This window comes from Leptinotarsa decemlineata, unplaced genomic scaffold (genome assembly GCF_025532065.1).
Source record: "Leptinotarsa decemlineata unplaced genomic scaffold, Ldec_3_MD MMD2_tig00026328_RagTag_RagTag, whole genome shotgun sequence".
NCBI classification, from domain to species: Eukaryota; Metazoa; Arthropoda; class Insecta; order Coleoptera; family Chrysomelidae; genus Leptinotarsa; species Leptinotarsa decemlineata.
Genome location: NW_027412688.1, coordinates 7,920,439 through 7,946,785, shown reverse-complemented (window position 1 = coordinate 7,946,785; position 26,347 = coordinate 7,920,439). Strand labels below are relative to the sequence as shown.

At 36.4% G+C, this 26,347-nt stretch overlaps 1 protein-coding gene across 5 annotated transcripts in view; it reads right to left on the bottom strand.

The window, feature by feature from the left end:
- LOC111502472 (uncharacterized) overlaps positions 1 to 26,347 on the bottom strand; it is a 99,029-nt gene that overhangs the window by 35,980 nt on the left and 36,702 nt on the right. For 3 of the 5 annotated variants that reach the window (XM_023156559.2, XM_023156561.2, XM_023156560.2), the window contains exon 2: positions 11,885 to 12,296. The exons of the other annotated variants lie outside the window; for them this stretch is intronic. In XM_023156559.2, coding sequence (XP_023012327.2) covers positions 11,885 to 12,270 — 386 coding nt within the window. In that variant the 5' untranslated portion in view covers positions 12,271 to 12,296. The remainder of the gene's footprint in view (positions 1 to 11,884; positions 12,297 to 26,347) is intronic. 5 annotated transcript variants of the gene reach the window in all.

Genomic DNA, 26,347 nt, shown 5'->3' with positions numbered 1-26,347 from the left:
TTCCATTTGGAGACCCGCGTGAGAACGTTTTTCCAAATGTATTTAATCCTCAGCGATTCAAATCCAATGTGAATCATTATTTTCGCACAGGCACCGCTCTTAGAGCACTTTGAGAATTTTTCTGTGGTGCTTGTGTTTTGTCCTTGAAAAAATCACATTGAATGCTAACGATACCACTATCACAATCCCTGTGGATAACTAAATAAGTTGGAAGAGAAACTGTATCGTCCAATAAACGAGTTCAATTCTTATGTCAGCGAATACTCGATGCTTGCCCAAAAAGTGAGGTTATTATGAGCTTTTTGCTTAAAAAAAAAGAGGATGAAAAATTGCATAACCTCTGCAGCATTATTGAATATTCAATATGCTATTGAAATGCTATTCGAAATGAGAAAGCAAGAAATATTTCCAGAATTTCACAAACTACACCTAAACGATTTGATCTCCACAAACTTTATTGAAAATATATCACAACATGTTTCGCTAAACATTAGCTTTTTCAAGTGATTAATGTATTATTAGTATTAGTGTATTAATCACTTGAAAAATCTAATGTTTAGCGAAACATGTTGTGATACATTTTCAATAAAGTTTGTGGAGATCAAATCGTTTAGGTGTAGTTTATGAAATTACTATGGATCTTCATCAAGTAACGGCCGGATCAACCAGAAAATTTCCAGAATTTTCATTTTGCAGCAACAATTCTTAATAGTGATGTTCAGAATAATCGCACAATTTATTTATAGTTTTGAAGATATCATGTAGGTATGTGAAAAACAACAATCCATCTTTTGAATCGAACAAAAATTCACATAATCATCCCAATCCCAAATCAAAAAATCAAACACCTGGTACAGTCATGAAAATATAAGTAAATCTTACTGTTTATAAGGTTGCCTAAGGAAATACGTAACAAAAATGACTTGAAATTAAGGTGTAAACTGCCGTTTTTGAAAAATATTATCACTACTTGCAGGATTTTTTGATTGATAATCAATATTAAAATGTAGATAGACCGTATGTTATATTTTATACCAAAAAATGTTCTGGCTTTCTACTTCTCAAATTTCATACAAAAAATATGGGAAATATAGAAATTACTTTCAGATACAATCTGGAAGAAAATGCCCTATGGAAACAACTACTTTTATATAATCATTGAATTACACTACTTTCTTTTGAATATTAAATTACACAACAAGTTACTTTTTTGTATTCAGTTTGTACTCTAAAGAATATACTATATAGAGAAAATTTCATTTAAATGGAACACTGTCATCCTCGATGGCGGACATCGATGTTTCGTGACATAAGTAGATTCAACTCATCAGCGACATAAAGTCGCAATGTTAGGATTGAATTGAGAGCTTCACCTTGTAACTTTATCCAGATTGGTGCTGAAAAGGCAATAAGCTAAGTGTCTCATTCCGAAACATCGAAAAAGTTCCCTACATTTTTTTTTGTATGGAAATGGAGAAGAATAAAACCAAAACTTCTCCATCCGAAGAATAATCTCTCCTAAAATATACCCGTTACAATGTAATATTTTAGACTTGTGAGTGTAATTTCAATCATATTAATTTGCTACTTGTACATATTGTACAGTCAATAATCATGACTGTCATCCACTGGAAAGAATGAAAATATTGTCAACAAAGCCAATCGTGTTTTTCAACAATCAAAATAGAAAATAAAATTGACACGCCGCTGGGTCGATCCCTTTAAATTGGAGTTAAAGGGGAAAGCAGAACGTGTGCGGCGTAGATTGCAGCAGGAACTTCTAGCAATGTATCAGCAACAGTGAAAACGATGCTAAAACTCCAGTGAAATCGCATGCAGAGCCGTCTCTAGCTTAAAAAAGGCTGGCGCCCATACCGCTGAGAAACGATGAACGTGAACCTACCAGTACATAATATAAAATAAAGTACTCCGCGGCATCTGTGTGTCTAAACGCGGTAAACTCAATAACTAACGAACGTATTTTCACCAATGGACGGATTGATTCAATATATATAGCGTACACTACGTATTCTTTGAAAAATATTGTGGCAAATTAATGAATTAACTGTCTTAAACAAATTTATTTCTAACAATATTTCAATAATCACAAACTAATTAATTAACAACTAACGATTATTTTATTTCCACTCTTTCAATTTCCTGTTAAGTCGCTCGATTCACTTTCTGAACTGCCCTTTTGGGTCAGGAAGACGGGTTTATATCGGTAAAGGTCGTTTCGGGAATTTTGGTACTCGACTAGAATTTTACAGGCGGTTCCATTCTTTTGCGCTGAAGTCATTTGTTTGTTCGATAAGTCGGCTGGTGTATGGGTCAGGGGCGGCTTCAAATTCGTTACAATATTTTTTTCGTGGAAAAGTCAATATTTTTGCCGTTTTTTGGGTATTCAACCTTCCACGATCTGTAAAATGAACGAATGTAAATCAATAACGAACCTGCTGAAGTGTGATAAGGGGATAGGATGAGAGTAACTCCTAGAACTACTTCATTTAGATCTCTTTTGACGCAACTTTCTTCTGTTCTCTCTATCTCTCTTCATTCTGCTAATCTTTAGATTTTTTTCTTTGGCGATTGTTTATCTGCCTGCTTGTTGTGATTGCTCGACCTTGGCGGTTTTCCATTTACATTAAGTTTCCATAATTATGTTCATGATATTTTGATCAAATTATAAGCATTAAATTTGCAACATGAATATATCAGATTAATCTACAGTTCCTTCTGAATACTTATAAAGTAATGTTCCCGAGTAGAGAGGACTGGATCAGCCGGGAGAAAAAAAAGCGGTTTATTTCCAACAGGAGTACCCAGTTACAGGAAATGCTATTATTACATAGTATATATGTAATAAATATTAAAAATAATGGAATACAGAAATGTATAAAAGTGAATGCTAAAACAAAGTATATATATAAAATATTCGTATCAGTAGAATTTCAAAAGAGGACTGAAAAATTAAGTGTAAAATACAAAAAGTTACAAATCATGCAATTTAACAGTACTGACACAAAAGTTATTTATTGTATTATTAAAAGTGATTGTGGATACAAGATACCAAGGCGTTTAGAGAGTCGAAGTGAATATCGCAGTGTTCACAGATTTTATTGAAGTTACTGCACATAAAATTCAATGGTGATCGTAGCATAATATTTGTACGTGATACTTTACAATACAATTTTAGATTGTGTCGACCTTCACTTCTTGGTACTAGGAAATTGATCTTGGGTAAAAAACTGTACTGTCAATATTGTTGTTTAGCAATTTATGTAGGAATTTTATACCAAGGATAACTCTCCTATTTTCCAAAGAAGTCATATCAAATCGTGTCAACAATATGTTATGATCGATGCCTCTCGTGGGGTATTGACCATTTTAGACATAAATATTTTAGGAACTTCCTTTGCACGCTCTCAATTGATGTTTTTTTATAGTCGTGAACTGGATTCCATAACACAGAGACATACTCTAACTTAGATCTGGCATAAGCAAAATATAGCAGTTTTAAGGTGGCAATACTCTTGAAGTTTTTGCTATTTCTGCAAATGAATCCAAGCATTCTATTTGCATCAGCAGTCATATTCCTTATATGTGTGTCGTATGTTATACCAAGATCTTTCATCTCATGTACGCGGTTGATTGTAGTTTTGTTGATTGAATAATCGTACATTAAACTTCGCTTTTTCGTTGTTAATGATATTATTTTACATTTGGATACATTCAGTTGTAGACGATTATTATCACACCAAATTTTGATTACATCTAATTCATGTTGTACACGTTGGCAGTCAGTCGATTTTATAATATAGTTTGAGGTCGTCTGCAAATAGTAGGTTAGGAATATTCAAAGAGGTTGCCAAGTCATTAATAAAAAAAAAATAATAAAAGAGGTCCAAGATCAGAACCTTGTGGTACCTCAGACGTAACTACGTACTGAGTCGATTTGACAGATTCATATTCGACAAATTGTTTTCTGTTAACTATATATGATTCAATTAGAGCAGGCAGTTACTTAGAGAGTCCCAATTTTGTCAATTTGCTGAGAAGAACGTAATGGCCTATTTCATCGAAGGCTTTTTGAAAGTCCAAATAAACAACATCGACTTGTTTCTACTTTTCCAGGTACATACAAAGATATTGATTTAAACATGCAAGATTTGTCATACATAATCTTTGTTTTACAAAACTATTCTGAGAAGGAGATATAACTTTTTGAATCTGGGAGTACATAACATTTTGCACACATATCTCAAAGAGTTTAGAGAAGTTACATAAAACTGAAATTGCCCTGTAGTTTGTGATATCGCTAGAGTCGCCTTTTTCAATATTGGACAGATTCGAGCCGTTTTCCACTGCTCAGGAAAGGCACAAGTTGATAAAATTAAGTTAAATATGCCTATTAGAGGTATAGAGCGAACGTCGATACAGTCCATTATCACAAGACTAGGAACATTGTCAACGCTTGCGGTGAGTTTAATTCTTGTTTATTTGAAGCAGTAGTAATATCGATTTTAGAGAAGGTAGGGATGTTTAATGTATCTAAATCAGAATCATGAGAATTTTCACGGAGTATATTCTCGTCCGAAACTAAGTATACCCTTCTGAAGTACTTGGCGAATCCATTGACAATATTCCTAGGCTCATTAAATACCTCTCATCAAGTTTCATTATACCCGGTATACGCGAATGAGGAGGAAATATTAAGAGCAGATATTTGTTTGTTCACAGATGAATCAATAACACCATCAGGTTCTAGTGCAGGTCTTTTCAGTCGCGGACCCAGGATTGAGATATTAACCTGCCTAGGAACCTATGCGACTGTATTTCAAGCGGAAATTTAGGCTATTGAATTGTGTGCGGAGAGATTGGAAGAATCCAACCTGATACACAAGTCAATAAAAATATTCTCGGGCGGTCAAGCGGCATTGGAAGCTTTTGGACCCCACCGAGCAACGTCTGAATTAGTAGCAAATTGACAAAAATGACTCTCTTCGATAGGAAAGACTTAACAGATTGTCTCTGGTCTAGATTCCTGACCATACGTGGCCTGGAAGACAATGAGGCTGCTGACTTCCCCGCAAAGAAGGGTGATGCAAGTGGCGTCATTGGACCAGAACCTGTCATTGGGATCGCTTCAGGCTTTGCCAAACAAAGATTGAACACCTGGATGGCAAGAAGATTTATGGACTTTTGGCACAATCTTCCAGGATTGGCTTCCTTCAAGACGTATATTCACCCTTCGAAGGTTGATACCAAACAATTGTTGGACTATAGTAGGGATGAACTACGAAGTTTAACAGGTCTTCTCACAGGTCACTGTTATTTGAATCATGATATGCAGAGACTCGGACTGTCTGAAGACAGTATGTGTCGCCCCTGTTTGGAAAATGATGAAATAGCGGAACACATACTTTATGCCTGCCCCGCTGGGGACCGAATGAGGTTTTCAGTGTTTGGCAGAGCCGTACTCTTACCATCTGGCCTGAAAGACCACTCACCATGCACACTTGTCGGCTTCGTTAAGAAGCTAGGTTTATTTGGCCAAGGAAATTTTTTAATAGTCTAGCCGCTATCTATTTTAGTAATACCATATAGAAGACAATTCACAACATATTTATTATAAGTTTATGATAATTTAGGGACAAACTACATTGCACACATTTATCCCTTATGCATTTACAATTTAATTTCATCTTTGAAATAGTGACAATAATAACCATAATAACCAATAGCGATTTACTGCCAACTATGCGTTTATGAGTAAATGAATAAAATTTTCAATTTTATTGAAAAGTTTACCTGCTATGATTTGACAATTGAAATAAATACTCAAGAACCACAGTTACACGCACACGTAATTTTTTGGCTACCTGTCAAATAATCTGAAACTCTTTACATTTTTTCTGGAAAAAGTTATATTTTGATGAGTAGAACAAAAGGTTCAAAGGTTTAAACAACAGCGTGTTAGGATTCACACGTTAAAAAGTAAGACCTCGTTAGTCCTTAGCTCGCACAAGTTTATCAACTTCTGAGAGTTGTCGTTCGTATGGGGGCGACAGCTGATTAACGAAAAAACAGATTTTTTTTAAAAGCAGCTCAATGTTGGAGCTTTCACAATCAAAACAGTGCGATCAGCCTATATTCGGTTCTCTATGAAACCTACTATGGATCGTCATATCGAGAATGATCCCAGATTCGTAATCGGTACTCTAAAAAAACCCACATATTCAAGTTCAAACCGTTTTTCAGGAACACTCAAATATTTACCCATTTTCGTAAACCTCTGACCCATGAATTATGGGTCAGGGTTATAAGTTATCTGACGTCAAATTTATATTCGGTGACCTCAGGAACCTCAGTGGTTCTTCAGTCATGAAAATAGTAAAATATTTCTGTGACTTAGTTCTAAGACCACCAATGTCCATGCTTCGTGTTTTTGAGTTGATCTAAACAAAAGTGTCAATGTCCTAATAATATATTCAAATAAAGAAAATACAAATATGCTTTTTTTGGGAAAGAAAGTTTTTGGCTTTCTACTACTCCATCTGATACAAAAAAAAGGGATGAGAGAATCTTCCAAAGAGAGGAAGGAAGTAATCAATCTGAAACTCTATACATGAGTGTGTAGATCATGCAAAGAAGTAACTTTCAGACACAAACTGAAAGAAAGTTCTCCTGAAACAGCTACTTTCATATAAACATTGAATTACACGAAAGAAAATAATTCTTTCAAAACAAATACTTCTATATGAACACTGAATTATACAGAAGATACTTTTCTCTACTCAGTTTGTATTTCAAACATTTGTTGTGGTATAAAAATCAGATATCATTCACATGAGTTCTATTTTGAATGAATGGTAATAAATTGTACTCACATAGAACACTGTCACCCTCACTGGTATACTGGTATCAGATGGAGAAAGCCAAAAACTTTCTTTCCCAAAAAAATTAATCACTCCTAAAAATATAACCTCTTCAATACAAATATGCTGTTTGTTAAAAAAATAAGGTGACACCGATCCTCCCGTTTTCCGGGAAACACAAACCTAATATCCAGAAAAAATTAACGTTTGGGCAGGAATCTTGGAAAACCATATTGTAGGACCTCTATTTATGGATCAAAAGTTAACAGGAGAACTGTATTTGAATATGCTGGAAACTACTGTTGACCCTCTCATCACTGAAATCGTCGAAGCGAATCCTAATGAATTCGATATGGATATTGTATTCCAACAAGATGGAGCACCACCACATTACTCCAGATACTATTTACTATCACTACTACTTTTCTCGGTCGTTGGATTGGCCGTCGAGGTTCTACAGAATGGCCAGACCGCTCGCCAGATTTGACACGTTTGGACTTTTTTTATGGGGTTATTCGAAGCGAAAGGTATACGAAAATGAACCTACTTCAATATTGGTTATACGGCAGAGAATAATAAATATTTATAGAGATATTGACGTTAGTGTGTTCGAATATGTTCGGCCAGAAATATCAGATAGGCTGTTCACATGTAACTTTTTCAGAGTTTTAGAAAATTTGACGGGTATCCAGAAAGTCATGTACTGTGTGTGAGGTCCTTTTTTCGTAGCGAAACGTTGAGAAACATAACGAACGACGGTTTTCAATTCAGAAAAACGATGATTTCAAAAACTTTTAATGTATGTCAATTGAAGCCATCATACTGAAAATTTTACAATTTTGAAATGTATTGAATATTATAACAGAGACTATTCACCCTTGATGAATTTAAATTGATCCATGAAATATTAATTGCAATGAGAGCTGGTAACTCGCGAGCGTAAAGGGAATGAAGATCGTTCGTTTGCATGATGTTGATGATGAATTAATGAAAAGGGGAGGAAATGGGATATTATGAAATGACTGTACCGTCCGAGCAGTCTGATTGCATCCCTTGCATGGTGAATCACCAGGGTTGGGTTAGTTCATAACCTCATCAATCCCGGCGGAATATTCTGTATTGAATTTGAAATGATTACAAGCGTAGTTTCAAGAATAGTGAGATACGATTGGACGAATTGTTTGCATTTAACGTGATAATATTCTTCGAACTCAGGTTACACCTTCCAAACTAATGAAACAGCGCTTCTTATTATCGAAAAAGCGCAAATGTTATCTTTTGTCGCCCAGGGAGGATTCTGCATGTTTTTATTCCGTTTTCCTGTCGAACGTTCTCTCTGTATGATGTTTGCTAAGAAGTCCAAAAAAAATGTATTAGTTTTTCTAAGAAAGAACGGAAATCCCGAAACGAATCATCGGTGTAAAACAAATAGTTTCATTTAGCTACGGACTAGTGTCTGTAGGCAGCAACAGCCTCAAAAGGATACCTACTTTGCATTGGCATCGTTATTTTCAATAAACTCGTATTTTCCCGCTTCTCAATGGAATATGTACATTTTTTTTTATATTTATTTAGCTTCAACCACAGAGGGTTATTAGCTGAATGTCAATCACAAATCTGTATCATAATTACAATATTATAATGTCATTTAAATTTTATTCATTACATTTATGTCACTATAGTGACACTGAAAATTTCGGCCGTGAAAGCCGAAATTTTGTCATATACCCATGATTTATCACCTTATTTTCTCAACAGACATCGTATCTGTCTGTCTGTCGGTTCTGTTTAAAATTTGTTTTTCCGTAATCAGCTGTCGCCCCCATACGAACGACAACTCTCAGAAATTGAGAAACTTGTGCGAGCTAAGGACTAACGAGGTCTTACCTTTTAACGTGTGATTCCTAACACGGTGGCAGAATCATCCCAGCTTCAACCAGATAAATTCTCTCGAGGAAAATATCTGGTCGAGACAGGAATCGAACCCACGGTCTTCCGATCGTGAGTCAGGCGCACTACCACCGTGGCCAATTCCACAACAATATGTTGTGGAATTGAATGAATAAATGTAATTGATGATTGCAGATCTATTATTCTCAATTTGAACCATGAAACATTCAATATTCAGGAATCTGCATAAACACAAAAATTTTTTTTTCGTTAATCAGCTATCGCACCCCTACGAACGACAACCCTCGGAAGTCAAAACTTGTGCGAATTGAAAACTAACAAGGTCTTACCTTTCATCGTGTGATTCCTAACATGGATGTAGTATACAAACTTTTTAGTAAAGAACAATTTTATTGAAAATTCATAGTTAATTTTTTAAATTTTGATAATTGAAATGAGTAGAATTCAACAATGCCTCAAAATATGTGTGAAAAAACATCGATTTCACGTAAAATTTGCAAAGTGTCGAAGAAACATTCATGTGAATGAAATATCGAATGATTTTTTTAGAGGTATAGGATTTGATTTTCAAAACAGCACAAAATAATTGAAAAAAATTAATGAAATCTTCATTGGAATCGATAGAACGATCAATATGATTAGCTGTTTGAAGATTATTCCATGCAAATGTTGTCCGCGGCGCAAGGTCAAATTTTGGCACAGTCTTTCTAACACATCGACCGGTACTTCACGTATAAATGCTTCAATAGTGGCTTCCAGAGCGTCAGTCGTTGCTACTTCATCCCTGTAGACATGAGCCTCAACATGACCCCACAAGAAATAATCCAAAGGCGTTAAATCACACGATCTAATCAGCCAATTGACGGCCACAAACATGAGATAAACTGTTCACCGAAGGCGGCTCTTAATTGGGCCATTGTTTCGCGTGCCGTGTGGCATGTGGCACCGTCTTGTTGAAACCACATGTCAGGCAAGTCCATTTCTTCCATTTTGGGCAACAAAAAGTCAATCATCACACGTATCGCTCGCCATTCACAGTAACGTTCCGGTCATCGTCATATTTGAAGAAGTACGGCCCAATAATGCCACCGACCCATAATCTACACCAAACAGTGACTTTTTTGAGATGCATCGGTAGCTCTTGCAATGCTTACGGCTGGTCTTCACTCCAGATGCGGCAGTTTTGCTTGTTAACATATCCATTCAACCAGAAATGAGCCTCGTGGCTGAACACTATTTTTCGATAAAAATGTGTATCTTCCTTCAACTTTGCCAGGGCCCATTCATCAAATATTAGACGTTGTGGAAGGTCGTGTGGCTACAATTCTTGCACCAGCTGTATGTTATGAGGTTTTACACCCAAATTCTTTGGCAAAATTTTCCACGTAGTGGAGTAACACAGGCCCAATTGTTGCGAACGGCAGCGAATCGACATTTCACGGTCATCACGAACACTGGCGGATACAGCCGCAATTTTTTTTCGGTCCTCACTCTACGTATGCGTGTTGGTGGTTTAATGTCCAATAATGTAAACTGGGTTCGAAATTCAGTCACAAACTTCCGAATAGCTCCCTCAGTAGGCTGACGAAACTGTCCATAAGTTGGAAGAAGTGCACGATGCATTTTTTTCATCGAGCATGAATTTTGATGATAAAATTCAATAATTTGCAAGCGTTGTTCATTCGTAAGTCGATTCATGGTTGAATTATAGACCAAACTGAACAAGTTTGATAATCACACAAGACACGATTCACGCGTGATCTGTCAAAAACGGTGTTGTCAAAAAGATACCAGCAAAAAAATCACTTATTATATGCAAAAACTGAAATAGTGGCTTGAGTATCTAAATAATGAAACAATTCTGGATTAAAATTGTAAGTCTTGAAAGGGACATAGTCATAAAGAAGAAAGGACTAGCCTTGTTTAAGTACCGAATGGGGTGATTAGTTGTCACCAAATTGAAACTCTTCCAGCGGAAGGCCGACATAAAAACTGTTGTGAAATGCAATACTATACTTCTGGGGCTATATAAGAATAAGTTAGTTCATGGGATCTTCTTCAATAACAGTGAATACCTCATCCAAGGATTTGACTTGTGTGATGCCCAAAACGCGTGAATGAGTATCAAAAACCATCAGGCTTTCTATAATGATATCTCCAAACCTTCAGTTTGATTGAACATTACTGTTTTCCCAAAAGCAACTGAATCTCTCAGTTAGCTGAATGCCAATGGGTCTGTTCTCTTGAACACTGAAGTAAAACAATGTTCATCATGATATTCTCTGCCTCGAATCTCATAAATTCAATATTTTCCAAGGTTTGTTGACTTTATAGAGGTAAATATTACCAGAATTTTCCAAAATTTCGTGACTTCATAGAGATGATGGTGGTTATACTAGTTAGAATAATTTCGGGCTCATAAAGATCTTGGCCCCACGTTGGGTGCCGAAGAGATTTTTGTTCTCAATATACACATAAGGTATAATTTAGTTTTGAATAATTATTTGAAAGCCTCACAATGTCCATACATTGATGCAGGTGTCACTGGAGTTGATCTGTCTTCTAACTGTGGTGTCGACGGAAAACTCAAATGAGGTTCCCAGAGATGATTCAGGCTTCAAAATGGACCGATAAATGAGATTCGGTTTCTACTTTTCCTTCATCTTTCAATTCAAGCAGGAAACTGGTGATACCAGAGGCAAAAATCATTTCATATTCATGTTCCTAAACCTCACAATATCGCTGATAATTTTTCTAACAATAAATTTTCATTATATGAAATTAAAAGAAAATATTGATTGAATATGACTTATTTTTGTGCGATATCAAAATACCTCAAAAACATGATGACAAAATCATTCACAATAGCATACTCTCAAAATTTTCAACGCATATATGCTCACTTTAATGGAATGAATGAAAAGCACTTTTATCTAATTTCAACTAGTGATGATAGGGAAAAATCCGAAACCGGTAGTAAAGATGAAATAACTAGTGAAAATGAGACAAAAGTGTTTTTCACACATTTCATTAAAATGATCATGAATTTCCACAGAATAAACAGGTCATCAATTACACAGATCACATATACTTACTCTTCGGGAAGTCCACCTGACGTTTTCTCAGTTGGCTGCACCGTAGGCACCAATCCGACAGCCAGTAAGATATCGTAAGCGCTCTCCTGAACCTCTTCTTCCTTCAAGAAGTCCGTCGGTAGGTTCTTCTCGGGAATCGCTCCTTTCTTCAAGCGACACCTAGTAGGCAAACCTAGTATCTCGTGTTGCACGTCTCGTTCGTAACTTTCGTCGGTGAAATGACGCGAACAAATGCGAGCGGTCGAACAATTGTGCAATTGTTTTCCACAGGCTTTGAGCCAGCTACTGCGTGTTTTCGAATCGCCGGGAAATCTGTGGTAGCGAATGGAGCCACCTTTAGTCTTTCTATGCGTACTGTTACAACCAACTACCGCACATTGAGGCATTTCAAAATCATTTGGAATTTATTTCACTGAAATGACATAGGAAGAGAGAAAGTGAGTGGTGGTCAGTATCGCGCTTGAGTTATCGTAAGCTTCATGGATAATTTCCCTTGTTAATGAATCGAAGAGGTTTTGTATTAAAGTGTATAATATTTTAAAATTCTTACAAAGCGCTTTCGACTTTCGTCATCATCAGTTGAAAAGGGAATTTAGTGAAATTGAAGTTGTAAAATTTTTTAAGGTTAAGAAATTTGGAAATGTTTGAGATTACTTACTTGTCAGGCAACAGGAAGTATCAAGATAAGTGAATTGTACATTGTAATATTTGAATTATATAAAACAAAATAGGCTAATAGCCAAGAAAATACATTTTTGGATTGAGGCCATGTGGTTCAGTAAATGTATCTTATGAAGAAGGACAACTTGAGACAGAATGTGTCAAGTGTCATGTTAAAATAATGGTACCAACTTGAGGAGTGATCCATTATGGGTTTGATTGAATATGTAGAGGAAAAATATTGAATAAATTATATTAATAAACTGTGATTAATTAATAATTCATAATCCTCTTATGAAGGGAAAGGAAATCTCTGTTTAAGTTTACTTGAGTATTCAAACAATGATCATTGTTGGAAAGTTCTTTAGAAATCTCCAACTCTTCAAACAAGTCAAGTCTAAGGAAATTTTCATTATCTATTTTATGTAATATTATGGAATTTCTATTGGGACTAAAGTTGTGATTGTGAAATTTTATGTGATGGCCAAAAGCAGATTTATCCACCAAAATAGATATATTAACTTTACTTAAATTTTGCATTTCCCAAGATTTTTTTGTCTTTAACAATAAATTTTACAGTCAACCTGAAGGCCTAGCAATGGGTAACCCTCTTTCACCTTTCCTGGCTGACATTTTCATGGAAAATTAAGAAAATTCATGCATAATTAATAAAATTGATAAGATTCTCAGTTGGCACAGATATGTTGATGACTGCTTGGTTTTCATAGATGGCAACTCTAATGTAGCACATGATATCCTTGACTCCTTAAATAACTTACATCCAAAAATCAAATTTACACTTGAAATAGAACAAGACAATAAATTAAACTTTTTAGAACTTACTATAAAAAAAACTAACAACAAACTAGATTTTTCCATTTACAGAAAAACCAACCCAGACTGATCATGTCATTCCTTTCAATTCATTTCATCCCATGCAACATAAAATGGCTTCCTTCAATTGTTATGTTAACAGATTGTTGAACATTCCCTTATCTCCCTCCAATTTCAATTTAAAATTAAATACTTTGAAACAGATTGCTGTCAACAATGGTTATCAACCATCCATTATTCACAAATTAATTAGTAAATTTAAACTCAGATCAGATAGATGATTGGCCTTTAACTCCACCACCTTAGTTAATTCACCTTCTGTGAGATATTTTTCCTTACCTTATTTTGATCAAAACATGTGTACTGTTATTTCCAAATTTATAGAAAATACCATACCTGATACAAAAATTTCCTTTAAATCTCAAAACAACTTAAGTAACTTTTTAGTAAATTCTAAAGACAAAATCAACAAATTGAACAGAAGTGGAGTCTACAAGCTTAACTGTTCTGATTGTTCGGCATCTTACATTGGTAGAACCTGTAGACCTCTTTTCACTCGTATTAATGAACATATAAAAAAACCTGATAAATCTGCTTTTGGCCATCACATGAAATTTCATAATCACAACTTTAGTCCCAATAGAAATTCCAAAATATTACATAAAATAGATAATAAAAATTTCCTTAGACTTGACTTGTTTGAAGAGTTGGAGATTTCTAAAGAACTTTCCAACAATGATCATTGTTTAAATACTCAAGTAAACTTAAACAGAGATTTCCTTCCCCTTCATAAGAGGATTATGAATTATTAATTAATCACAGTTTATTAATATAATTTATTCAATATTTTTCTTCTACATATTCAGTCAAACCCATAATGGATCACTCCTCAAGTTGGTACCATTATTTTAACATGACACTTGACACATTCTGTCTCAAGTTGTCCTTCTTCATAAGATACTTTGACTGAACCACATGGCCTCAATCCAAAAATGTATTTTCTTGGCTAAAAGCCTATTTTGTTTCATATAATTTAAATATTACAATGTACAATTCACTTATCTTGATACTTCCTGTTGCCTGACAAGTAAGTAATCTCAAACAATTTTTCCAAATTTCTTAACCTTAAAAAAATTTTACAACTTCAATTTCACTAAATTCCCTTTTCAACTAGATCACTTACTTTCAGGTGAGCACTGATGATGACGAAAGTCGAAAGCGCTTTGCAAGAATTTTAAAATAGTTTACACTTTAATACAAAACCTCTTCGATTCATTAATTTAAATAAATGTATTTAGCTTTTCCAAATCCTTTTCTTTAATTTTCCTTGTCAATTTCCTTAGCACAAATTTGGTTGAAGAAAAAGACTTAGGAAGCGAACATACTCGCTATCTAGTAATCGTTAAACTACCTATACTTTACTAGTGCCCTCAAAATTTTAAAATACTGTCAGTGGGAGTTATAGATCTGTAAGGACTGTACTTGAGTTTAAAGTCTATATGTTCAAAATGCTACTGTTTGAGATTATTCAATCACTAAAAATGTAGAACACGCTCAAGTGTTCCTTGCCCAAAAACCTGATCTTCCCTATATGCATATGCCCCTTCCGCATTGCTCATTTTCAACGCGAATACCCAATAGCGATTTTTGGGAAAAATACGGAGATTCTTTTTTCTATTATCATTTACTTAAAATATGGACGCATATTGATTAGGCCAGTGTCCATCAATGCATTTGCTACACAAAAATATTCTCTCTGTAAACAGCATCCCTAACAATATTTAGCTAAAGGTAGTCCTTCGGGTGCTGTTTCCAGTAAACATTTTTGGAGAGTTTCAGGTAGGTAAGTCACTACGGTTTCTATTATAGAAGTGTCAAGCAACTGGTATTTCTATAGTCACAGTTTGTAGTGCCAGGGCATTCAGGAATCACAGGTTATGATAAAGCTGATGAATGCGCTAGACGCGGATCATCAACTTCATATATAGGTTCTGAACCAGCTCTGGGGGTACCAAAATACGAAACCAGATTAGGACATGGACCAATAAGAAGCACACAGAGTACTGGACAAAAGTACCCGGCAACAAACACAGTAGAACCTTCATTGGGGAACCGTCCGAGAAAAGAACCGGGAACTACTTCAATATAGGCTCAGAATTAGAATAATTAAGCTCAGAATAATTACAGTCATTGTCCGCTTAGAGGACACCTGAATAAAATGGGGCTATACAACGGAGACCTCAGCTGCAGATTATGTAACGAAGGGATAGAAACAGCTCTACACGTCTTATGCGACTGTGAGGCACTGAATCACAGGAGGAAGGAATATATGGACGTACGAAATTACGTCCAGAAGACTATGACAAACATCCAAGACGGAACCTGTACAAATTAGTACAGGAAACGAGACTGATGGAATGGGTGTCATGAGAAAATGGGAGAATAAACGCCATAAGCCCAAGAGGCTGCAGTGTTTTCTGGAGACTTGGACTAAATGGACAAGTCAGACAGCTCCCAAGGTACCAAAAAAATAGTCGTTGTTGATTGCAATACCTAGATTTTTCAGCAAAATTAGGTTTTTATATGATAACGCAGTATGTTAACTCCCATATAGCACCCTTCCAAAAACGCCGTACATGGAATCGACATAAAAACAATTACCAGGCGATCGACGAAACTCCCCAAAGAGGTCGCTTGCAAAGTGAAGTTTTGACATCTACCGCTGCACAAAAGTTTTTCTTTGTCTCTGTAGTTTCCACTACAAGGCAACTAGTTGAAACCAGAGCCTAAAATCAAAGTATTCATGATGTAATACCAGACAGTACTGTCTCGTTACTGGTGCTAGACTTAATTACGCATGCATTGCTAGACTCAACTGAATTCAAAGGACAAAAGCAGATGGCAATATAAGCTATAGAATTTTGAAAATATGATAGAACTGACTGATACACGATGAAAACTCATTATAACGTATTCAAAAAACACACTTGAAAGTTTATCGCGACACGGGTTTCGCTATACAATCGCATCTTCAGACGTCACATTACAGTATTGTGACGCCGGAAGAAGCTATTCAAGTGGAAATCTGACATTGGAGTGTCTTTGTTAATACGATTAAACTATTAACTTTGGAAACGATATAGGTTTATTAAAGTAGTAGTTTTACATCAATTTAGCATTTTTTGTATCCTACAAAAAAGTATCTGTCTGATACACGATACAAATTCATGTATTCCTGGGAGTTTTTTCAAAATCAACCTATGTTTCGAGCGTCACACATAGTGAAACTTTATCAAGCAGAATCAAGAATGATATGTACATCAGATCACATGCTTAATAGCGCACCTATTTTTTTCGTTTAATTGTTGAAGATAATCGTTTGGATTTTCTATTGTCGCCTTATTTTACTCTGAAACGATGTCAGCAAATTAATGACGAAATTCTCAAATAGCTCATTATTTGTTTTGTAAGTGGGGTATCCACAATGACTGAGATAAGGTTGTAGGTCATCGAGCGTCCTCATTCGGTATGAAAGAACTTTTAGTTCGATAAGAACTTATTAAAAATAATATTTTATATTTCGTAGCAATGGTTAGTCTAACGTATCAATAAGTTATTTATAAACATCCTTGAACGTTTTCGGTTCTTCACTATCAGGCCATTCTGGTTACCTTAGTTTCTAGATAAATTCGTAAGTTTCGTTGTCCGCCGAAATACAGTGTGCTCCATATTAGTGTTACCTTTTGTGGTGGCTATCATGAACTTTGAAAATGGTTTTGAAAAGCAAGTGACGGAATTATATTATAATGCAAACGGGCAATTATAAAAACGTGTTGAAAAGAAACTGATGTACTTTTCCTTCCAAGCCAAGATTTAGAAATTAGTATGTTTTCTAGTTATGAGAGATCAATCTTCTACAGTGTCTTCAAAATTTGTTTTTAATTTTCAGGAATTTACTTCACTTTAACAAATGTCAAAACTTCTTTGATATAAATATATCCAAGAAATTAGAAAGTAAAGCCATTAAATGGCTGAAAGTAATAGATATCTCAGACTTAGGCGATAAATTGATTGGTCAACAAAAATTCACAGAATATCTTCAAAAAGATGAAGACAACATTTATGGTCTTCTATTTGAAACAAAATTCGCCAATTGATTGGTCCGAATTTTTTAAAAATTCAACATGAAAACAGCAGGTGTTGAGGAAACCCAAAAGACAGAATTTTGTATTCAGTTAAGTCTGAAATTCACTGCGATAAATAGTATCTTTGTCAATTTGAAATAAATAATGACAGCGTACGCAGCGCCCTCTACATGTTACATAAAAATTAGCACGAAATTATGATTTCCCACATCAAAAAAACCCAAGGTACCGAATTTCGTGCAAATAACTTATTTTTTGCAAGAGTTATTTTCAAAAAGCGAACAAAAGAATTCAATTTCAACACCCCGTATCTCAGGAATACGTCACTTGAATATTTTAACGTTCTTATGTAACACCCTGTATACACCCATACCTGAATCTGTTAAAAAATCTGTTTTTTTCGTTAATCAGCTGTCGCACCTCTACGAACGACAACCCTCAGAAGTCGAAACCTGTGTGAGCTAAGGATTAACGAGGTCTTATCTTTTGACGTGTGATTCCTAATCCAGGTTGGACGATAGCAAGTGAAATTGATCGAATATATCCAAGAAATTAGAAAGTGAAGCCATTAAATGGCTGAAAGTAATAGGTATCTCTCAGACTCAGTCGATAAATTGATTGGAAACAAAAATTCACACAATATTTTCAAAAAGATGAAGACAACGTTTATGGTTCTTCTATTTGAAACAAAATGCACTAATTGATTGGCCCGAATTTTTTTTAAATTCAACATGAAAACAGCAATAAATAGTATGTAAGTCAAATTAAGCGAACCACAATAACTCGTCCCACAAATTCAATTGTGTAGACCAGACTAGTGCCGATCAACAGACTATGAAGATTGGCCAGAAAATGAATGATAGTCATACTTGAAATTGTAAAGACACATGCTTGTCGACGCTCTTACCAAACTGAAAATAAAAAATGTTGATGGATGTAGCCGTTACTACGTGGTAGGAGATCATAATAAAAAGAGAAATGGAAATTTCTATGTTTTTTACCACTTTAATTGTTACTAACGTTACTGCAGTTTCGTCCTATATGGACATTCTCAAACTTATGGAATAAACTTATTGTATAAGTTTGAGAATGTCCATATAGGACGAAACTTCAGTAGTTACAGTAGTTACAGTAATTACAATTAAAGTGGTAAAAAACATAATAAAAAATGTGATGGAATTCATGAACAGTAGATTAGGTTAAGTTAGGATGAAAGTTTTTGACGAAGCCGATTAGTTAATATGGTAAGTAGATGATAGAAGTGTGGTCCTACCAAACTCTAAACACCTGCCTCGGTCTGCAGCGCAGCAGGCACAAAGTTTATGCTCTGCTGTTGCATCATTTTCCAAACAGAGGCGACACACACTACCTTGCAACAGACGACAGTGACCTCTAAGGAGGCCTGGTAGACATCGTAGTTCATCCCTACTGTAGTCCAACAACTTTTTGGTTTCAAGGGTGAATGAACGCCTTGAGTGGACCAATCCAGGTGTTCATCGTTTGTTTGGCAGAGCCTAAAGCGATGCCAATGACAGGTTTTGATCCGATTACTTGTGAATATCTTTCAATCGAAACCACAGATGTGCGATTGGCTTCTGCTGATAGTTCCGTGTGCGTTTGTACTTCTTTCGACAACCCAGTGTTCATCATCAGAATGAACGCCTTGGAGAGAGCCAATCCTGGAAGATTTTGCCAAAAGTCTTCAAATATTCTTGCCATCTAGGTGTTCAATGAACAGTAATAAAAGTCATATTTTGAACGGCCCTAGGTTTTTTTTTACTTAGTTATCACAAGCATCAACAACGCAAATAGTAATTATCAATAACTAATGATCACTGACAAAACAATTGAGAAAGTAAGACATAGTAATAAACTAACAGAATAATTAATACATACTAGAAATTCATTCACTGGCCCTCTTTACTGAAGTGAAGGCCAGATGATCATATAATGCTGTAAGGAAATAATTTACTCATCTCCTGATTATAATAACTCGGTTAGCGAAATGCACATTGAAAGGCGCTGCACTAGTTTTGGTGTGTGGGATCTTTTTTTATTCAGTACGACTTATCGTCAGTGGGATATTGGGAGTACCTAATCAGATACAATGGTCAAAATGTTTGTTAATTTTCTGATAGGGGGAACAAGCAGCGAGTTCCGATTAGTTTCGCTAAAAAAAGCGAAAAACATAAAGACACTTGTTTCCGCTTCAAATACTGTAGTATTTCTTGAATATTACTCTTCTTTAAAAAAGATAGGAAAATTTCAATTGTATTACAATATTTCAGTGAAGTGGCTACATACAATGCTGCGAATGGGATTATTTGGTCTGTTCAAAAACTGAGATGAATTTTCAAATTTCGCGGCTACGTACATACGATTGGCGATTTTTTTTATGTTGGTACAATCGTCTCGAACATATGCTCACAGTTTCAGATGTTTAGCATGTTTAGTTTAATGGTGATAGCCATAAAATTAGAAGTGTTTTGCGTGGTAGGCGATTTTCTGTATCGAAAAAAATTGATCAAAGAATTTACATCAAGTTTTGTGGAATTAAGTGCTCAAAACACTCGAAATATCAACAGTGGCATACTGTGATTGTGCTCTGAGTTAGAAATATGTTTACAAATGGTACAAGCTTTCTACAGAAGGTCAAGAAGATGTAAATAACGACGCTCGCCCTGAACGCCCCAACACATCAACAACCGATGAAAATGTTGAGAAAGTGTGGAAAATTGTTATGGAGAATCATCGAATCACTATTAAAGAAGTTCTGGAGGATGTCAATATTATCACAATAGTAACACTTATGCATCTATACCTGTTGGCCATTCTGTACATATGAAAGAGACCTATGAAAACTTAAAAGTAGTGTTGAATAAAATTGGCTATTCGGCTCATGGTTGGATGTCTCTGTCAGAAATTTCCAAACCTTTCAGAGGCTAAACCTACAGAAGGCGTCTTTGTAGGACCCGACATTCAAAAAATAATGTTCGACGTAAACTTTGAAACCACAATGACCATACATGAGAAAGAAGCATGGGTATCATTCAAGCAAGTTGTTACAAAATTCTTAGGAAATGCAAAAGACCCAGAATATCGTACCATTGTAGCTAACATGTTGAAGAATTTTAAGAAAGTAGGATGTTTGATGAGCGCGAAAGTCCACTTCGTGAACAGTTATCTTGATTGCTTTCCGGAAAATTTGGGAGATGTTAGTGAGGAGCAGGGTGAGCGTTTTCACCAAGATATTAAATTGATGAAAAAACGTTACCAGGGCCGCTGGAACATCAACATAATGGGAGACTACTGACGTAAATTAATATTATTGGAGTTTTGTCCCAAGACCAAACCGTTATTTTTCAACACTTCGACAGGTGTTTCGATCACCAAGTGATCATCTCCAAAAGGAACTGTAATCTTCCTCTTGATGATATAGTTTAATCTTCCTGTGCACCAGTGCATCACAAGTAAATGTAAATTAGTTGAATTGAGAGATAATGAAAACAATGAATAATGGGATGCAAAATTAATTTCAGGAACTCAAAATATTTCTTGACAGTAATAAAATATTTGGCTTTTGATGAAGCGTTACTAATTGTGAAGTTGAAAAATTATAGTAGAACTTGAATCGTATTATGGCATTATGACAAATCAACACGAAATTCAACTTGGCAAGTTTTTGATGGCTACTATATCAAATGAATATTTAACTCAAAAATAGAAACCGTTGAAAGTTTATGGGAGTTTTGCGTGTGTGAACATAAGATGAAGAATCGATAAATGACACTCCACAGGAACTCATAATGTTCAGTGGTATTTTTACAAAATTTTTTCTATGCCCATGATTTCCTCCGAGTGTGAAGACACCTCAAACTGAAGATAGTTCAATACAATAACACACTATATAGAATACTTATGGTGACAAAACGTTATACCTATAAAAGTAGAACTCTTCTGATAGCAAAATAGATGGTCTATTTTGAAAAAGCGAACTATGAAATGAAAGTTTAGTTTTGTGGTAGAAGCGCCAAAGAAGGACTTCATAACAGTATTTTTCAAAGGGGATCTTACACCACCCAGAGAATGTTTTTCAAGTCTATATCTGATATGTTCTTTGTTTCGCAGTGTTATCTCAGGTCTATATCCATGAGTTGGCCCTCACCATGACCATTGGAATAATAACAAAATTACTACCTTTTGAGCTGGAGGAACTTTGAGAATAGACAGAGGTTAAATCAAATGAAAACTTTTTTCTCTTGCAGCACGGTTGCATATCCATGTCAATACAATAAAAAAACATGATTACACGCCAACAATAATCAAATTACAGATGTGATTTCAAATATCTTGTTTGTGGTAAAAGCTACATTGGTGGAACTTCAAGACCATTTATAGTGCGTGAGAATAACGGTGAATATTGAGTTTTGAATGGAACAAGACAAGAATGATTTTCAATGAACCCCAAGCCCCGTTTACAGGATGCCAGTTGAAGAGACAATTGTCGAGGCCAGTTGTTTTAGACGAGTTGCGTCAATGTCTGAGGCCACTCCAATTCAATGAGAACTTGTTCATACGTCGAAATATTGCCACGGCAGTTGGTGACACAAAATGGCGGAGTTCTAATAGTCTGTTGTGTCTCGTGATGAATTAAGAGTAATGTGCGATAATCTTTGTCGGGAATTTATCGCCGAGGTTTGCGAAGTTCTCGAAGAAGAGTCGAATAAGAACAAGGAATGGTCAAGGAAATGGCTTTTTTATATAAACTATATTTTTGGTTCCACAGGCATTTATGCTCCTTATATAACTCCACGACATCGGCGGCGAATGCACATCTTCACCGGCAGCAATGTCAGGCAATTCCACTTTCTGCTTCGATAAGTTTGTAGGGGGTTAAAATGGACACCAATATGTCTTGGCACAATCATGTCGGTGGAATTGCAAATGTCGCTTCTCAAAATCTCGGAAAACTGTTCCAAACCAGAAAACTGTGCACACCTCAGCAACTTTTGATGCTTTATAAAGCTCAGATCAGACCTTCTTTGCAGTATTGTCGTCATGTATGGAGCTCCGCTCCTAAGCAAACCCTGAAGCAACTGGATTCCATCCAAAGAAGAGCCATCCGCCCGATTGGGAACGCGAACATCACTTGCAACCTTGATAGTCTTGAACATCGCAGAAAAGTTGGAGATTTGTCTCTCTTCTATAGATACTTTCACGGAAAGTGTTCAAGTGACTTGGCAGATTTGATTCCACCAAGAGCGGTACATATCAAAAATACGCGACGGACTGTGGCTGCTCATCGTTTTGAGGTTCAACTCTGTACACCTCGAAATTCACTGTTCAAAAACTTTTTCATTTGGAGAAATTCGATTATGTGGAAAAAACTTCCTAAGAATGTTTTTCCAAATGGATTTAATCTCCAGCAATTCAAATCCAATGTGAATCACCACTTTCGCACAGGCACCTTAAGGATTTTCTTGAAGTGCTTGTATTTTGTATATATATTTTTATATGTATATAAATCGTCACCCTATTTAGAAGCCATAGTTTTTCGCAACAGTACACTATAAACTGAACAATTGAACTCACACACATAGACTTCTCGACTGACGAAGGCAATCTGGCTCAAAACGATATATATATATATATATATATATATATATCGTTTTGAGCCAGATTGCCTTATATATATATATATATATATATATATATATATATATATATATATATATATATATACCACGTCTACACGGCGTTAATTGTCAAGACATAGTGATAGAGTGGTGGGGGGCGTCACTGCGCCCAGTTAATTGTCCTCTTTCTACTCCTGCAGACAGTCGAATTTCAGGATAACTTTCAGGGCAGTTGGCACGCCAATTGGCCAGAGGTGTTTACACGTAGCCAATAATTTTATATCAGTAAGCTGTCCTCTGTCAATTGTCTCCTCAACTGGAATCGTGTAAAACCAGCTTAATAGACATAAGGATCTGAAAATATGATAGAACTTGATGAAATTCCATTACAACGTATTGAAGAAAACATACTTAATTGTGTTTCGCTGTACTAAAGCATCTTCACGAGTCACAGCACAGTACTGTACAGTACAGGGTACTGCAGAAGAGAGTTCGAGCAGACCATACGACGCAGAAGAGGGAAGGCCAAAGTGACCCCAGCTAGCCTGGGTATCTTAGAGAAACACGACGTGAAGCCAACAAAAACTATCAGAAAAAGTATAAGCTCAGCTGAGAACCCTAAAGAACACGGGATATACCGGATTCCTTGTAGCTGCGGGTTGGATTACATTGAAACCACGAAAAGAAGTTTGGGTACACGTCTCTCTGAACACAAGAAAAATTGTCGACTCGGACAAGCCGACACACATTAGCTGTTGCCGAACATGCTCTCAACGTGTTAGGAATCACACGTCAAAAGGTAAGACCTCGTTAGTCCTCAGCTTGCACAAGTTTCTCAACTTCTGAGAGTTGTCGTTCGTATGAGGGCAACGGCTGATTAACGGAAAAATAGATAGAGAGATATATAGATAGATTCTCATTATCTCATTCGAAAATAAAACTCATTCATATAAAACTCAAAATTACTGCCTAAGTGTATATAAAGAGGCAAAAGAAACTCAAAAACATAGGAATAATTTGAATAGAAGGGGCAATTAATATCAATAAAATCTGGCTACCTGTCCTTACTGGTACACAAACAAGGTCAGGTGATCCAATGAGGAGAAACCAAGCCACGCCCACTAATAATAATATAAAACCAAAGTCAAATACCACCATCATAGTTGGCGGATTCGGAACGCGGAAACCACCTCGGGTACTACGACCGCCTTTGATAAAATCTACCGCAGTAGTAGACGAAATGTTAGCCATAAAAACCTGCAGACCACGACCAAAAAACCGGAAAATAGTTTTCAAACAGTGATATCCGGTCGTGAAAGTATACATTCTTTGAACATAGACCTATTTCACATTTCTAAACTCCTTTGATATCTGTCGGCCGGAAGCGGATTTTAGCCTCCGAAACGTTGAGATAAGTATCTGTATAATTTCTTACTGATGAAGAGTGATATTTTTGAAGAAAACTTTGAATTCACTTATAGTGATGGAGTAAAAAGTTTCTCTTTCTACACCTGAATAAAGTCCCTTGGGTTGGGCTATCTATCGGGCGCGTCCCCAGATGATGGATAGGGGAACGGCCAGGGGACTGGAGGCCCTGTCTGGGAAGCCAATATGTGACCTTACGGACGGGATCGCCAAACTCGTGGTCAGTGGCAGAAATGAGTAGGGTGAGGGAAAGTAAAACTCCCCAAAAGCCTTTTCGAAACATACCATCGTGGACCAGCCTACCCAAGCTAAGGTGTAAGGAATCGTGCCGACAGCTGAATGGCCGCAGGGTGATATGCGGTCACGCATATCCCCTTGGGGAACCGGGCGAAACCTCATTGTAATCAGCCTTTCTCTGGTCTCTGCCAGAGGTCACCAACTCTTTCCATGTTACTCGTGGGAACACACATACGAAACAAAAAAAAACAGACATAACAAAAACCTATTCCGAGGCTGGTCAGAAGTGCTCACCTCAATCTATGGCGGTGGCTGGGGATGAACAGAAATGTCCACCCCAATATACCGCTCGGAATGAGGCTAGACATAGCAGATCACCTCGTGATGTAATACAAAGGCGGCGCATTTGCGGCGCCGAGGCCAAAAGGAGGAAGAGAACGAAAGAGGCAGGAGTGGCAGCAACTATAAGTGCACCCCCTCCTCCCCCACTCCACCTCCAACAGCACGGACACTTCCTGCGGCTGGCACCAAGATCTCCGCCTTGAATAAAGGCAAGGAACCGGCTGCCCCTGCAGGAAAGCGCCCTCACTTTGAACACTTCTACTAGGGGAACCCCAGGAAGGTTGAAGAAGCCGCGTAACGACAGTAATGTCGCTACACCTTCCAAAACCTTCGTGGAGGCCACCGTGAGATACCTCAAGGTTGCCAAAGAGAGTGTGTTTGGCGAGTCTTGGCCTACACCTGCCGATATAAAGGAGATATTTCCTAGTGACCTGTCCACCTTCTTGGACAGGACAGGATGGACGATTACCTAGGTAAACTTCTCGGGAGGATGTACAATGGGTCACATGTGGCCTAAGTGCTGTAGGTATACAGTCACCCTCCCTACTATATACCTGAATCTGTTAAAAAATTCTGTTTTTTTTGTTAACCAGCTGTCGCACCCCTACGAACGACAACCCTCACAAGTCGAAACTTGTGCGAGCTAAGGATTAACGAGGTCTTACCTTTTAACGTGTGATTCCTAACAAGGGTTGGACGATAGTGAAAATTGATCGTTCATACTAGGGCTTGAACTACCGACCAACACGGCAGTCAATTCGGGTGAGTAAACAAAGCACCCACGTCGAGCCGCCTGGCTACCAACCGACAATATTTTTCAGATTGTGGGAGGTGAAAACACTCAAAGTTTGCCTTGAAAAGTTATTTTCCCTACCTTGGATTGAATAAAATCACGTCCACATATATCAAAAATATTACTCTATTGTAGCGCATTTCAGATAAACAATATGAAATGATTTATTCGCCCAATTCATATCGCCCAGAATTAATCAGATACTTTTTCAAAACCCATAATTTCAATATACTTTGCTATGAGCTGCCACATATTTAATTAATCTCCATATCAGTATCCGGCATAATTGTTAATGTTATCATCACTGTCACTTCATTTGATCTGTTCACTCATCCTGTTTATTCGAAAATGTCGAACCTTGATTCCCGATCTTAGTATTCGTAATCATTTT